This window comes from Dermacentor silvarum, chromosome 1 (assembly GCF_013339745.2).
Source record: "Dermacentor silvarum isolate Dsil-2018 chromosome 1, BIME_Dsil_1.4, whole genome shotgun sequence".
Taxonomy (NCBI): Eukaryota; Metazoa; Arthropoda; class Arachnida; order Ixodida; family Ixodidae; genus Dermacentor; species Dermacentor silvarum.
The window spans coordinates 26,242,968-26,260,089 of record NC_051154.1 but is presented as its reverse complement, the minus strand read 5'-3'; the positions used below and the strand labels follow the sequence as shown (position 1 = coordinate 26,260,089).

Genomic DNA, 17,122 nt, shown 5'->3' with positions numbered 1-17,122 from the left:
TTTGTTAAAAACTTATTAACTGATATATACGCGTATATCGTACACCATTGTTTTGAAGGGATAAATATGCACCCTGTGACAAGTACCTTTTTTTTTTTTTCTTATACCGCCATTACACGAACATGACGCCAAGGGATGGCCTGAATGCATTAGCGTTTTTTTTTTCTCGATATTTAATACAATAGCGCTTTGCTTGCAATTTGCGCGATATCTTCCTGAGACCTGAACATAAGTATGGGAGATAATCGCTCTTCAAGGTGGTTTTTATTGTGTACCTTATGTGATGAACTTGAAAAAACAATTTTAAAGTTTTAAATACTACGGTTAGATGCCAAAAGCTGCGTCTCCGTGTCTCCACCGTCTCCCCATCTTCGCTATGGTAAAAACTGCATTTCATTGCTTAAACGCAGAGGTGAAGATGGAACTACATGTAGTAGAGACGTGAGCAGCCTTGTCTAGAACGCGGTAACGGCGGCTTCCGGGGCTCTCCGGAGCCCGCCAGCGACGTCTAACGCTATAGCTGCTGCGTACGTTTGGGCCCAGCAACTACCGTTAGACGTCGCTGGCTGGCTCCGGAGAGCCCCGGAAGCCGCCGTTCCCGCGTTCTAGACAAGGCTGCTCACGTCTGTACATTGCCATATTGCTGCCGCGTCCGGTATTTTCACGCAATCTCAGTGATTTCGAAGCACGCCTAAAGCTTGCTTTCGGCCGTCAGGGACGACACAGATGTATAGATCAATTCCGTGTGAAATTTCTCGAAAGCGGACGACAAGAATATGAGTAAACTACTTCTTTACAGGTACACATGCACCGCACTTCATACCCAGAATAAATATTTTGCGTAGTCACTTCCGAGTGAATTTCTCAAAATTGTTGAAGGCGACGTGCAATGTATTGTACAAGGGGTCTTAGGAGGATATACGGAACACTACCGTATTTCAATATACGAATCTCCATGCAACAAATAACGCTTATGACGTACGTGCAGAGTGATGACTGCTGGGAGTTGGACAAAATACGAAAACACATATATAAACGATTGAAGATAACTGCTCATGCTTAAAAAGACCCCACAAATAGTTGAGAGAGAAGCTCTATCACTCGAAAAATGTGCGACGGTCGTCGTACATTTTGTATTTAATTCGTGGCAATGTTTTTTGGAAGAATCAAGTCTCAATAATGATCTGACGCCGTATCTTCGAACTATCTATGTAAAATTTTTCAACAGTCACTGTAACTTAACATTTTCGTCTTAATGCAACACATTTCATTGAGATCATTTCTTCATCCATTACCGAGTGAGAGAATTTGTGTTTCACACATGTACTGAAATATGGCGCGACGTAACACTTTCTCCTGATTTATACGCATACTTGGGGCCTTCTATACAGGGCACTGTTTCTCGGATATCTGAGATACAGCTTACCTGTACTGAGCAATACCTGCAGAAGCAACATCCGCACAATCGAAAGTGCTCAGGCGCAGGCACTAAGGGTTTGTCTTGGATTGCCACGATGCACATCGACAGCGGAAACAATTGCAATAGCTCAAGATTACCCAGTGACAACTCATATGACATTGGAAGTGCTCAGAGCACACATCAGGCACATTGCCCGCTCCCCTTTCCATCACCTCGCCACTCTGCCGAATGACCGACCCAATGCCTCCTTTTGCCAGGCGATATCGGCGTACCGTGACTGCCTCCCTCGAGATTATACGCCTGCCGAGAGACTGCTATCACCTCCTTGGTGTTTGGCTCGTCCACAAGTTCGACTCTCGGTACCAGGGATTCGAACGAAAGCAGGACTCTCGTCCCCAGCTCTCAAGCAGCTATCTCTCTTCATGCTGCACGAGACATACAAGGACCATTTTCACATTTACACTGATGGCTCGACAACTCTTGACGGATCTACAGGGGCTGTGATCTTCCCCGCAAAAGCTGTGACCCTTCAGTTTCAAACTTCTCACCGGACAACGTCGACTGCGGCGGAGCTTGCTGCACTTCGCTGCGCACTTCACATGATTCACGAAGACTTACCACGAAGATGGAGCATATTTACAGATTCAAAGGCCGCCCTGCATTGTCTGCTATCCGCTCTACGTCGTGGACACAAGACCAACTTGTGCTGGAAATAAGGCACCTTTGTCACCAACTGGCAGAGAAAGGACATGACATCACTTTTCAGTGGCTCCCAGGCCACTGCAGGCATCATGGGCAACGAACAGGCCGATGAAGCTGCGAGGAGGGCTCACGAAAATGCTGTGAAGGAACCCATCCCGCTATCAAGAGCCGATGCAGTAACAAAACTTCGCTTAATCGCGCGTGATTTCACACGAGCCATGTGGAACACACCTGGTTTCCAACATACTCGACTGCACCGCCTGGACCCATCCCTCCGACTACGCATTCCATCTGGACTTCCTCGAATCGAGACAACTGCTCTCTGCCGACTGTGGCTTGGAGTATCCTTTACGAATGCTTTTGCTTGTAGCATCGGAATGGCCGACAGTGCTGCCTGTGATACTTGCGGCAGCGAGGAAACACTCCAACATATCCTGTGTCATTGTCCCCGCTACAGCTCCCAGAGACAGTCGCTCGTAACGGAGTTGGCACGCCTCGACGACCGGCCGCTTTCTGAGCAGACGATTTTAGAATGCCGACTGATACGGTCTTCACAGCAGAAGGCGACGAGGGCGCTACTGAATTTCCTCCGGTCAAGCGACCTGTTTGAACGACTGTGACGCTCCTGAGTTCCTGTGTGCTGTGTGTGTGTGTGTGTGTGTGTGTGTGTGTGTGTGTGTGTGTGTGTGTGTGTGTGTGTTTTCTTTTTTTTCATCTCCCTCTCTAGGTGTGTGCATTTTTTTATCTTTCTGTCTCCCCTTCCCCAGTGTAGGGTAGCAAACTGGATGTTTACCTTCCGGTTAACCTCCCTGCCTTTCTCATCTCATTTATCTCTCTCTCTGGGGCCTTCACGGTCGCGCTGCCTGGCGTTGTTGCGGCGGGGTGACTGAAAGCGTATACCGTTTTCGCAGGCGGTAATATAGTTCCCGTGCCCCTGGCCTTGCGCTTCTCGTCCTTTTCGACCTTTCCGAGAGTACACAGCACGACAGGTGTTTTCTTAGTGTGTTTTCAAAACAGACCAGCGGCGATAAGCAGCGCTGCAATTGGACGCGGTACATGAGTTCGAAACGATACATATTGAAACAATAGAGCAATGAAATGTGGCTAGCAGCGATAAGTAAGAATACATTAAACAGCAATCACGCGGTACAACGCCACACACGTGATCGGTATTCGTGCTCATCCTCGGCCGTCTGCCACTGCCCCCCTCCTTCTCTCTCTCTGTTTTTATGACCTTGATACCGCAGCTGTGTTTTGAACCGTCGGGGGTCACTGGACGACTTTTGCAAGGGCAGTAGAAAATGAGAGTACAAGTACGGGAAATACGAACTTGCTTATGTCGACCCTTGACTGGACTGCGTTCCTGCGTACTTTTAATTCGAACGGACTATAGAAAGTAGGATAGGCAACCTTCCACGCACCTATAGAGTTAAGTCTGCCAAGACTGACTCCTCCTTTGGAGTCCGCGCTCGTTCTTTTCGCTTTGTGTGTGCGTATTCGGCATCAGTAATTAATGCAGGGCCCGTACAAAAAAAAGGAAAGTAATAAAACGGAATGGACTCCCACTTTACCCTTGACTTGCGTTTCACTGTTCTTTCGAGTTCGTCGCGCTTCCACAGTGAGTTCAGTTCCGGGTGCGCGCCCATTTCTCGCAGTGGCCCGATTGTCTAAGGCGAGGTAATGTCGAAACGAGCTCGTGCCTTGCGCACCACAATGCGCCCTGTTGATTTTGCTTTTCTGCCTTTGCGCAGCCGTCTCTCGAGCGACGGCAGCCGCCATTACTGCGAAGAGGTGCGGCGCCGCACTTAGTTCATTGAATAATTAGGTTGCGCGTGCGGCGTTGCCCGTGTGACGCGCGCCTAATCGGGTTACGCGTGCTCGTGCGCGTGCCGCCTCTTTCTCTCTGTGTAGTTTCGGGACAGCGCTGCGCCGTAGGTGCCTTGGATACATCGTTTCTTGCCTACTCTGCTTGATCCGGGTCTCCGAGGAGAGCTGTGTGGTGAAGAGAAGTCCTATAGCGTTGATACACCTCTTTACTGGAATCCGGCTATTCGATTCTCGGATAAGCCAATTTGAGTGCGCCGAGGTGCGGATGAGGGAAGGCTTGGGCTAACTTAGTTTCAATTGCTTCTTATAACTAAGTACTGGGTGCTGAATGCACGAACGTTTCGTGTAATATCAAGTAACGGCTGGAGAGACATTGCGGTACATAAAAAAAAAAAATCGTAATCAAATATTCCACAGAAAATTTAAAGATACGTTCATAAGTTGAACAAGTTTACTCCGTGGAGCCGCTCCCATTGTGAGCAAGGGTTGTGTATGGCGAGCTCGAAACCTCAAAAAGTAGTGCGTCTGGCTTGACTCAACTTCCAGTTTAAACATGTGCGGTAGTTAGTGCCTTTGAAGATGTACAGCGTGTTTTTGGTGTAGTGAAAAAATTCATTTTGTGCACGTTTGAATACGTTTGGCAATATGTGTGCGCCTTTTTTTGAATATCATTATAAAAGCACCTACTGATACGCTCTTACCTTAATATTTACACGAACGCAGAACAGTTGTGAGCTTGGCTGTGCCCTGTAAATTCTTTTAACTTTCGAAGCGAAAACAGCGCGCCGCTACTGTTACTGATGGCCGCGCAGTACGGAAACTGGAGCTCAAAGCCGGGGTGACACCTGTAGCATTGTCCCGCGACAGTTTGACAGCGACAGCAGCAAACGTGCGCTTGTTTGGGTGCCACTTTTTTTTTCCTATTCTGTTTATCCTTTTATTAAAATTTAGCATGTCCGCTGCTGCTGTTCGGCGCGTTCTCTCCTTTCCACTGTTATTTATCGTATTATTCCACATTGTTACTCTATCTGTGCACTGTGCCTGACAGGTTGACAGACCTCAGTCGCACTTGATTTCGCTGCTGAGGCTGAGCGTATATTGGAATGCGCAGCCAGCGGAGTGATACGCTTTCCGAGCTCTCTCCGCTCTGTCGTGCGCAGTGCACGGCCTCGCCACAGCGCTGCGCGGAACTTCGCTGAGTTTTGGGCACGTGCACCACTGTGGGGTATACGCGTTCGCGCGCGCTTCCCTGCGAGATCTCTCTGGGTTTGTATGCGCGCGCGCACGCGTCTTTGGCGAAGAGCAGATTTAGTCCGTAAGTGGCGAAACGTCGCCTCTGCATTATGCAGTGTGGCGTTTGCATGCTGCTGAAGGCGAGCGTGTGTGTGTGTGTGTGCACCCTCGTTCCCCGACGCGCGCGCGCGTACTTCGTTGGTTTGATGGCGCGCCGCCCTCGTTCAACGCCGTGCGTATCTCTTCTTCTGTCGCAGACGGCGGCGCTCTCAAGGACCGGAGTTCTGGGCTCAGTCGGATCCAGCGGCTTCGGCGGCGACTCAGCTGCAGCTTCGGACGACTTTGTGAGTGACGGAAAAGGCTGGTGCCTTTTTCTCTTTTCTTTTTCGTTTCTGAGTTTGGCGCACGCTGCGTCCTCATTTGTTTTCTGTCGGTGTTCGAGTGCCCCCGAAATAAACTTTTGTTCCTCCTCGAGGAGTGGGAAAACAGCGCGTCATAAACGCACGAACACGGAGACGGGCGCTTGTGTTCGCCCCCCTTTAACCCCCCCCCCCCCCTTCCACCCCCTACTCTCCTCTTTGACACAAACTGCGGCTGCCTTCGTGGCTTCGACACTTAACCTTGTTGCCAGCTAAATCGCATATAGCTACTGGAATCTCAAGCCATCGCATTCATAACAATGCCGTCATTAGTCGCCGTCTTCGTTATAGTCGTGCTGTTCGCAGTACCGATGCACCCATTTCTTTGGACGGCTTCGTGAAGCCTATACATTCCCCTCGGCATCGCTTCGTGCTTGATCTTCGCGCGCCTGCCGATGCGACGCCTCAGACGGAGGCTGTTGACCACTGGCACAGTTTTGTGAAAAATACGGAAACCCACCACATAAAGTCATGGCTGCATTCGCCGACGACAGTGTAATGAACGACGCCTAATTTCGTTCCTGCCATTGTTTGTAGCCCTTATTTCACCGTCGGACTGCTGAGTCGTCATTTCTTCTCCGTGAGACGTCAGTCTACAAAATCTTGTAATGTATTTCGCTGCAGAGAGATTTGTAAGTGCTGTGCAATTTTGCGTGCACGTTGGCACTGCCGAAATATCCCCTTTACGTCGCTCCTGCGTCCCAATTCCGGCCTTCCCGGTAATGCGCATGTGGTTCTGGGCAAGAGGTGCAGTTATTATTATTATTATTATTATTATTATTATTATTATCTTTTTTTTTGCCAGGTCCGCTCGGGCGGCGTGGTGGGGAAAGCGAAATGCATGAGCGCAACTTGCTTTCTCATTTCGGCACGCGCTGGCGTGGCCTCCAGCTGCAGTCCAAGTTAGGATCGAGTCGTGGCTCTTCATCAGGTTTCCCTTAGCCCTTAGGAGGTCTGCATCGTGCGGGCATGTGACCTTTTGGTAACATTGTGCGTTTCCTGATAGTGAGCGGTCCCTGTGGGCAAGAATTATGGGACGGCCAGTTCTCGTCACATGCTGTCAAAAACAAAGGACTCTGCGAGTACAGTCGCTGTAGACATGTTTACAGCTATCGAAACAGGCTTGCGTGTGTCAATGACACAAGCCGAACGTGTCTTTTTGATACGGTGAATTTTATGCCTAAAAACTCTGATTTTAAGCGCTGGAAACCCAATGTTAGCGTTTTGTTTTGCTGGTGGAAGTTTTCAGTTGTGGACAGTCCAGTAAAGCAATTACTAATTAATTACCGTACTAATTAGTTATTACTAAATGTGATTCTACCGTTTCCTTTGAAAAACTTTTTCCAAAAGCCAGGGCAACTCATACTTACACGTTTTTTTTTATCACTGGCTTTACTCATCAGAAAAAAAAAAAAAAAAAAAAAAAAACGCTTAACCTTGCACTCGGCCGTGCAACGCTTGAAACAGCGAAGCTGGGCGATCGTAGCCCAGCATTTTCCGGAAGTGCGCGCGATCTTTTCATTTTATTACTCATGATGATGATAATTTCTTTTCGCGCGTCTCGGACTTACGGCCGTCACTGCGCGCTGCATGGCGCAGCTTGCAACACAATTACAGAAACAGGACTGCCCATCGGGACGCCTTCTACCTGGTGATATATGGTTCGGACAAACGTGAAATATGTTTACTTCAAGCAGAACCTAAGCAGAACTATGTCATCGACAGATAAGTTCGTCTAACGTACAGTTATCCTGCAGGCGTTTCTGAATAATATCCGTAGTCCGCCCACCATGGTTCTGAGTGGCGCTGGCTAACACTCCTAGGCCTAGAGCAAGTAAACATTAGTAAACATAAATACCCAAGTTAGTGGACGGATTGATGGCCGCCGCCGTAGCACAATTGTTAGTGCAACGCACGCGTAATGCGGAGGTTGCGGGTTCGGCTCCCGCCGGTGACAAGTTATATTTTAGTCCACTTTAATCTCCCTTTTCTTCATGATTTTCTACATTCCAATTTCAACCACACCTAATTTCCCCGATGCTTTCCTTGGCTTCATTGTCTGTTGACTTTATGTGGTCAGGCTCTCCAAAGGTATTTCGCAAGAATCTCGTGCTTTTAGAAGACTTAAGCGAGCCTATTCGCCATGTCGAGACGCTATCGCTCGCCTTAGAACTGTCGCGTAATGCGTTCTATCTAGCTTCGCTCATTGACCTTCGATGTGTTGCCCCGATTGTTGGGTGCCCAGTTGCTGGGTGTGGTTGTATGCTATGACGTATTGACATTGTGTGATAGAACGCTCGTCACGAATTTTAGATGCTTCTAAGCTCTTCACTAGCTTTATTTTGGCAAGGAACATTTCCTTCTGCAACCCATGTGTACAGGATGCAAAGGACAACGTTTGTGTCACTCCCTGAGAACTCTTGGTTTACTCTGTCCGTGAACATTTTTACCCGCCACGGTAGGTCGCAGGCACGCATGCACGCGCACGCGCAATGTACAGTAGAAATAATAAAGTGTGCCCCTTGATCCCTGGTTCTCTGTTTCTATGCTCTTGTGAACGCACGGGCGAGAAAGAAAAAATAATTATAAGTTGTCAAGCGTACAGTTCGGGCAGGTAAAACCTTGCTGGCTCCAAACCGGTATATGTTGACGCCATGTGAACGGCTTGCTCCGCAGCGAAGTCGGTTCGCCAGGAGGTGTAACACACGACCCTCGCCTCACCTCTATTTATGCGAGTCGTTCATGAAAACACCACATGGATCCAAACGTCGCAGTGGCGACTGTGACAGCCATGTATAGTACACGCGTGACTCAGGGTTTGTGTCTTATCTGATGAACGGGGCACCGTTGATCGCACTGATGCGCGCGCGGACTCTTGATTAGAATTCGTTTGTTTCCTCCTGCTGCAAGGCCGTTTCAGTTATTGATTTATTTTTCGTATGCAGGTCCCCGTTTTCTCCCACGGTCGGATTGCGTCTTTTGTTTGCGTGCCGTATCCATGGCTCTTGGCAGTCGATATCTTTTGTGCGTCAGCGTGTCCATTACATCCGTGCCTCCTTTTCACCGACTGGCTTGTATGGTACCGTTCAGGAAGCGCCTCAGAGCCGACGCATAACCATTCACCGGTGTTCAACCTAACCTTGCCGAAGCGAACATGTCTACACGTGGCAACCATGCGTCGCGCGGGGCTTGTTCGATGTGCTTATGCTTAACATCGAAATACGTTCGCTGTAGCGCCGGCACGTCCGACTCGTGCTTTCTGGACGGACCGTAATGTAGGGTCAGAGCTTCGTTGGCAATGTAGTTATTAGATTTTGCTGTTCGGAGCCCCGTGCTGCTGGGCGTCATGATACATGCGCAGTGATGCGGACGCTTTATATCGTGCCTGGTGCCGGGACCGGTCATCCGTGGCCGTGGCTATAAATCTGGTTCTGACAGTCTCGATACTAGCTCTACACTGCCGCGGATGCGCAGAACCGGTTTGAAACCTTGCTGTGCACATGCAGATAGCGCGAACCGCAGCTGCGAATGCCACCCGAGCGCGCCGGGAATCCGGTCGTATACAGTGCGCTTGAGCGAAAGCACCAATGCCTCGTAGCGTACCGAAACGGGACCTGATGGTGTGCTGTACTACTGCTGCGCACCATCTCATCCTAGCACAGACGCAGAAATGTCAGTTGGTGCACTGGGAGGTTTCTGTCGTGGAGAAAAGGTAGCGGCCCAAGTGACACCATGCCAGCGTGGCCTCAGTTTCGACAGTGCACACTGTAACCAGCGGTCACTTTAAAGGTCATGTTTTTTTATAATTTTTAACAAGCCGTCGGTGTCATTCCGTCAAGACGCTTCTATCGCCGTGAACAAGGAGAGAGGCACGAATACCGCATAAAAAAAAAAAAAAAAATTGCTCGTGACAATAACGCGCTTCGATTGGCTGCCGTGTGTAGTACGTCGTGGTGTACGCCTTACAAAATGACGGCCTGCCGTTGTTTTGATGGTTCAATGCTTGGAACTAGAGCGGCCAAGATAGTTCCCTTCTTTCTGGAGTTTTACGTGCCAAAACCAGTTCTGATTATGAGGCACGCCGTAGTGGAGGGCTCCGGATTAATTTTGACCACCTGGGGTTCTTTAACGTGCACTACAACGCAAGCACACGGGCGTTTTTGCCTTTCGCCTCCATCGAAATGCGGCCGCCGCGGCCGGGATTTGATCCCGGGACCTCGGGATCGAATCCCGTTTAACAGTGTATGTCCAAGTTTATTAAATTCTTGAATGCTTTTTATCTTATAATCCACGAAGTGCTTTCGGGTTCCCCACCTTCTAGCGATTTGAACGCTGAGAGAAATAGTTCTCGTGCTCCACATTCGGGCTGTGTAATATATGCAGCATAGCGCACATAACGAAAAGAGAAAATTAAGAGAAAAAATTATATCTAGATGGATATTTTACTCCGTCGCCACATCTAGACGCATACAATAAAAGCGTGCTATTCAATGGATAACGCGATTGACAGAACAGGCAACGCCGTACGTGGTATCTTGGCAGACGCTCGATCATGTCATTGGATGTGTTGCTGTGCTCGCCATATAGACGGCTAAATATACAGCAAAGCTTACAGCGTCAAATTAAAATCTCGTTCCTATTCTGACGAAAGTCGGCAAGGAATACAGCTTCATGAGGACGGCGTCGAATTCAAAAACGTTGCAGACCCGCCGTGGTTGCTCAGTGGCTATGGTGTTGGGCTGCTGAGCACGAGGTCGCGGGATCGAATCCCGGCCACGGCGGCCGCATATCGATGGGGGCGAAATGCGAAAACACCCGTGTACTTAGATTTAGGTGCACGTTAAAGAACCCCAGGTGGTCCAAATTTCCGGAGTCCCCCACTACGGCGTGCCTCATAATCAGAACTGGTTTTGGCACGTAAAACCCTATAATTTAATTTTTTTTTAAACGTTGCAGGCCACTTTTCTGTTCGATCAAGATGGCGGCTGAGCAGTCTGCCTGGAAAGTTAGTGGAAGGTTCGCCTGCCTGAAACTTGAGCCCCAGAAAACGTTGTGCACCTTAAGTTAGCCACGTTGCGTTTTTGTTAGGTTTTCATCGAATCGTTGTTTTGGCCCGTAAAACCACGGAATATAATTTTTGAAATCTATGCACATGGTATGTTTGGCGCCGGATTAGCATTAAAGGAGTTCTCTTATTACCCGTCTCGAAGGAACTACTGCTTTTTACTGACTTCCGATATACTTCTTTCTTCTTTCTGGGGTTTTACGTGCCAAAACCAGTTCTGATTATCAGGCACGCCGTAGTGGAAGGCTCCGGATAAATTTTGACCACCTGGGGTTCTTTAACGTGCACTACAACGCAAGCACACGGGCGTTTTCGCATTTCGCCTCCATCGAAATGCGGCCGCCGCGGCCGCGATTCGATCTCGCGACCTCGTGCTCAGCAGCACAACGCCTTAGCTGACTGAGCAACCCCGGCGGGTGACTTCCAAAATACGATGCAAGCATTAGGTAGAAGGAATGATTCAAAATCTTATCGGATTCCGCTTTTCTCATTTGTATTGAGCTTCAAATTCAGCTTAGAACGCCTTGCTGAGGTATGAGCATCGTCAGTCGTAGAACATGTCTCAGCTAACAGGAGGCGCATTGAATTTACCGTGCTTTGGGTGCGCGGTAAGAAACCACAGGTGGTTAAAATTAAACCGGAGTGCTACAGCATCCCTTATATGCCACTGTGCAGCTTTGTAACCCCGCAATTTAACTGAGGTGAAGGTTGAATGGCAGTGCGAGGTGGTATCAAAAAGTTTTGAGACTGGCTCCGTTTTGAAGAAATTAATTTATTTATGTGCATATGGTACACTGCCACCTTTGAAGTAGTCCCCTTGCGCAGCAATACAGAGCTTTCAACGTTCCTGTCACTTTCCAAATATTTACTGGAAGTATTTCCTGTACGAGTCAAGCACCTTTTGCCGTTCGTTCTTGATTTCAGCAATTCGGTAAGCGGCGACCTTTGAGCGGCGAATTTGGGAAGAGAGCGGAATAAGTGCGACTGAAACCTGACGAATGACCTGTCTTTCACGCCGAGGATCATCACTAGGGTCGAAACTGAGGTGTATGGGTACGACCTTGAGACGTCGTCTCCACTACCGGAAAAAAAAAAAAAAAGGCTGGGCTCAACAGAGTGCATGTTCATCGTCTTATTCGACATTCCCGGTATTGTTCATGAGTCATTCGTCCCGAGTAGCCAGACTGAACAGTGAGCCTTACTGCCAAATTGTAGGGCTTCTGAGAAAGGACGTTCCGCGAAAACGGCCCGATCTGGGACCATTTCGGGCTAAATGGATGCTGCAGGATGGATCTGGGCTGGATGGATGCATCCTGTCAGAGAGCAAAACGCGAGTTTCTCGCCGGAGACAATATATGGTTTCTCTTCCACATTCACCCTATACTCGTCAGATTTGGCTCGCGCTTTTATTTCGCTCTCTTCCCAAAATTACAAACCCAGCTCAAAGGTCGTCGTTTTGACACGATTGCTGAATTCAATACCGAATCGCAGAAGGTGCTTTACTCGTACAGGAAAGAATACTTCCAGTAGTTATTTCGAAAGTGGCAGGAACCTTGAAAGCGCTGTATTGCTGCACAAAGACGCTATTTCGAAGATGACAGTGTTTGAATGAACATAAATAATGCATTTTTTAAAACTTTTTGATACCACCTCGTATGTGTTCAATGCTACAATTAAATATGAATTACTATAGAAGGGCTAAGCTATTTTTGATGAAATTATTGTTGTGTATTGCTGTAGGAGAAACTAGTTTCTTTATGAACAACTCTAGGATTTTTTAAAGGATTTTAAAGGAACGTGATGCGTTACGTAGACAAGTGCTGCAATAAAGATATTTTGTTTCACATAGATGAGAAGCACCGACTTATTGACCCGTTTCACGGCGATCCCGTGGGCGCTGACATGTTTGATCACGTGGTGACGCGTCCATCGCTTGCCTCAACTGCCTCCGTTTCCTCCTTGTTTACAATGGCTGTGCGTGACGCCGCTGCGGCTCTGCATACCTGTGTTTCGGCGGATATCGAAGACCGTGACTGGGTGGAAGACACGAAGCTTTGGCCACAGCTTCAGAAGACATGTAAGCGCTTTCGGAGCTCATTACGCTTTGTCCCAACGGCGCGAGCAGCGTATGGGCGTCTTGAGCTGGAGTTTGAGGTATAGTAGCGGCGCCTGGTGGCGGCGAAAAACGTCATCTGGGTAGTACCAGCTTGGGTAGTACTGAGCCGTGGCTGTGGCGAAGCACGTTTCGAGCCCGAGTTTTGCGTCGATTCGCACTTTTTTCTGCCCTGTTTCGAGTGCGAAAAGGCTCATCACTTCTCACAGACCACTCCGACCACGTTGCGAGCTGGCCGCAGCCTATAGTTTAACGAAAACGGCCTCTACGTGTGCCGTGGGACGTAATAGACAGTTTTAGTTTAGCGTTAGCGTAATAGCGGGGTTACGGGAAATAGCGTTACCGTTCCGCAAACGAACTTTGCAGAAAGAGAGTTTTAGTATAGCGTGATAGCGTAGTTTCCGTGCGGGACGCTATTCCAGTTACGCTTTGAATTTCGCATACACAGGGCACCTAATTCTATGTGTGTGTGCGTCCGGAAAGTACGATAGGCAGCGCAATGGAAGCCAGGAGCGCGTTGTATTTTTACTTCACATGTCCGTCTATCTGCAACGAAACAGACAAGCAGTACAAGCTGTCTACCATAGCCTCCGACATCCTCCCATCTCAGAGGCCATATGCCGTCGTCGCGCCTATCTTCCGACTTTAGCGACAGATGGCGCTCGCATCTCAGAAAAAAAATTCTCTCGTTAGGCTTAGGCGCGTTCGAAACGAGAAGCGATCTCGAAAATTCCTCAAGATTAGCCATAACACTCTCTCGGCGAAGCGGCATGAGACTAAGCAAAAGCCGTTTACGCAGTCATTTGCTACGAAGTGAATTCTACAAAAACAACGCCAAATTCAGTTCGAAGCGGGCGACCGGGACCGCCGCCATGTTTTACGTACACTACGTACACCACGCTAACACGGTAACGTTAACTCTGAGAAATAGCGTGCGCACGGTAAACGGTATGGGTCGGTTAGCGTTCTGCGCATGCGCACTTCGATCCCGCTATTCCGGTACGCCCGCTATTCCGGTAACCACGCTAAACTAAAACTGTCTAATGCTGGAAGCAGAAGACATCGGCGACACCTATCCGGAGAGACCTAGCTCAGCCTCGAAAAAGCGTCACCGTCGTTACTGCTGCGTCGTGGGCTGCCATGAACAAGAAGGCCTGAATCCCAACATCAGATTCTACCGTTTTCCTTCAAGGCCTCACGCAGCGGAGCGTCGGGCGCGCTGGATAACTTCACTATATCCCCACTACGAACAACACAGGTTCGAGAGTTAAATGTGATCATCTTTGACCTCAAGCCAATACGTTAACGTAGCGCACCAAGGCAGTATTTGTTACTGCACATCGATGTTCGAGCGCTGTCATTAAGAGCTACATCAAGCGAGCAGCGCACGAGCTCGCGCTGCAGCGCGCGATTCGCACGTACGTACGTTACTGCGAGCTCATATGCATTGCATCAGTTATTTATCAGTTGCTAAAGGGACAGACGGCCGCTACTACAGCGCAGGCATAACTACTTGTCTAGCGGCATGCAATCAACAAAGATTGCAGGAGTCCCGCCGTTTCGCGGCATGCTGAAAGACCGCTGCCGTCGCGGCGCGTATACGATCGTGCGCTCGAGCAGTTCGTACATTGCGGCATGCTGAAAGACCGCTGCCGTCGCGGCGGGCGCGTACCGTCGTGCGCTCGAGCTATTCCGTACACGTGATGTCTGCTTATCGCTGATGTGACTTCATTTATAGGCAAGCATTTCATCGCGTTTGTGCGCCTGAATATAGCAGCGTGCAAACCTTACCTGAAGTTCAACTTCGCACGCGACTCGCTTCACTTGCGATTGACACCGCGCTAAAACTTCGCCGCTTATTTCTTGAACGGCGTACACATATACGGTGTTGCATAATTTCTTGCCTTTACGCAGCGTGCCACCCCTGAAAAAATCTTCGGCGCTCGATATTCGCTGCAAGCCGTGGTACAACACAACCGAAAGTGGCGGGTCCATATTGTAAACGTGCTTTCCGAAGCAGACGACCGAGCTTGGTACTACCCAGTTTCGGATTGAGGGCGCTTTTTAGCACCATTTTCGCAGCGCCCCCTGGGAAACGCAGGAGCTCCATACGGGCTTGTACTAAAAGTGGGGCTAAAAATTTATTCCAAGCTGTCCAAAGTTTCCGCTTATGAATTAAATCAGGATATTTGTGTTTTTTTCTGAAGACCACGGGGTCGTCTGGTGCCCAGGGCACACAGGCCTGGAAGGCAACGAGGAGGCCGACTGCGTAGCTCGCGGACTTGCTGGCCGAGCCGCAGAACACTCTTCGAGGCCCCTCACAAACCACCATTAAGATCCCACCACCAGCAGGCAGGTTTTGGAGGACCAACGCCTGACCAGACGGAAGTGCGCTCCTCCACATCCCAAGTTTAGCAGCCAACAAGCCAGGGACTGGCGCCGCCTTCAAACCAACACATGCCCGCACATATCAAGATTGCACGCGAAGTTTCCAGAGGTATACACAACCAGTGTATGCCCCTGGTGGAACGACCACACCGCCACACTGACACACATTACTTACCAGTGTACGGAGCGCCCAGCCCAGGCTGTATCCAGGCTGGTGAGCTCATCACAGACACTCACAACGTGGTCTTGTGAGGCACGGCTTTCCGAGCTGGCACTGGGAAGCCAACTGGCGACCCTGGACCGGGCCCGGTGAGCCGCCGCGGCCAGTGGGGCTCTACAAGAGGGCTCCACCCGTGATTAACCAAACCAGTCTTCGTACAATGAAGTTTATTCATCATCATCGTTCTTTATTTGGCTAACACATTCAAGCAGCGGCTTGTCACGTTTCTGACTCGGTAAAGATGCGGTCACTATCCGATTGTTTATTTTCTGCCTAATCGCTCGCGGGTGTGCTCAGTCGCGAAAAATTTGTACTTGCTGAGCACAAAGCTTGTAACGTAGATGTTCTATGCTTTGTAATAACTTGAGGCAAACCTACAGCTCCGAACATGCGTGTGCTGTCGGTGCAGTCGCCGTCGACTCACGCTTCGGCGCATTGATTCAAGTGTGCGACAGTTAACTTGATACGTTGGCGATAGAGCGGGCGCAAGTTTGCGTGTGAGTTGGAGTGTATGTGTGTAGATAATGATGCGAGAAACTTACTATGCCAGGAAGCGGCGCTACTCCCGTTAGCACTGTGTAAAGAACGGTACTTACTCTTGCCGACGTTCTGTGGTTGAAGTCATTTATTTGGAGGTTAGGGATACAACGCTGACGGATGAGGGAACTTTTTTTTTTATCCTCGAGGACAGCCGTGCATCGCGAAGGGCAGTCCTTATGTAGCAGCATGCCTTGAACTTGGACGGGCAGATTCATTTGATTCCTTAATATGCCAGTCACTATTTTTGCAGCCAACTATACTGCGCACGTCTTCACTCCACCGCTCCACATTTTGCAGAATGAATGGGGCTGAGTACGTTAGTGAAACCCAGTTGCATTTCTGACAGATGATCGCACAGAAGCAGGGCAGGAGCGGTAATGGTTTCGTATACGTGCGCTTTGGCTCAGGGGCTACGTGCGGCGCGCCGCCGAAAACGCCATCTCGTTTCTTTAGAGCAAACTGCTCCGCGAAAAGGGTCTATACATATTTAGTCTAATGCGAAAATGACGGAGGTATTGCGCGGTTCTTGGCGCCATGCTCCAACGCATGTTCTTCTACCACTATGCCTGCGCCTCACTCTTCAACATCCTAATGTAGATCGACGTCAACGAGTCCCACCCGCCGTGGTTGCTCAGTGGCTATGGTGTTGGGTTGCTGAGCACGAGGTCGCGGGATCGAATCCCGGCCACGGCGGCCGCATTTCGATGGGGGCGAAATGCGAAAACACCCGTGTACTTAGATTTAGGTGCACGTTAAAGAACCCCAGGTGGTCCAAATTTCCGGAGTCCCCCACTACGGCGTGCCTCATAATCAGATCGTGGTTTTGGCACGTAAAACCCTATAGTTTAATTTTAAAATTTTGTCAACGAGTCCCAAAGAGCGGTAATCAATGCGGAACTCTCCACTACGCGTTCTCTCATAGCCAGGGCGTTGCTTTGGGACACGAAGCTTTGCCAGTGGCTCAACCTTCGAAATCTTGCTCATTTATTTGTGGCGGCAACTGTAGCAAGGTTGCAGCGCTGTATAAGCGCTTCCTTGTTTTTGTGGTCTACTGAACAAGAACGTTCCTCGTTGACCACTTGAGATGTAACACCGGGTAAGAAGAGCAAGAGCGCCCTTCCTGTCCACGGATGAGGTTGCATTTTGGCAAGCATGTTACCAGTAGCACAGCGTTCTCTCCTGCGTTGTTTGCTTG

At 49.4% G+C, this 17,122-nt stretch overlaps 1 protein-coding gene across 1 annotated transcript in view; it reads left to right on the top strand.

Annotated features, from left to right (window-relative positions):
- The window catches only part of LOC119458381 (cyclin-dependent kinase 14), a 138,664-nt gene that overhangs the window by 37,278 nt on the left and 84,264 nt on the right, over positions 1-17,122 (top strand). The window contains exon 2 of the mRNA XM_037720219.2: positions 5,440-5,526. Within this exon, the coding sequence (XP_037576147.1) occupies positions 5,440-5,526 (87 nt within the window). The remainder of the gene's footprint in view (positions 1-5,439; positions 5,527-17,122) is intronic.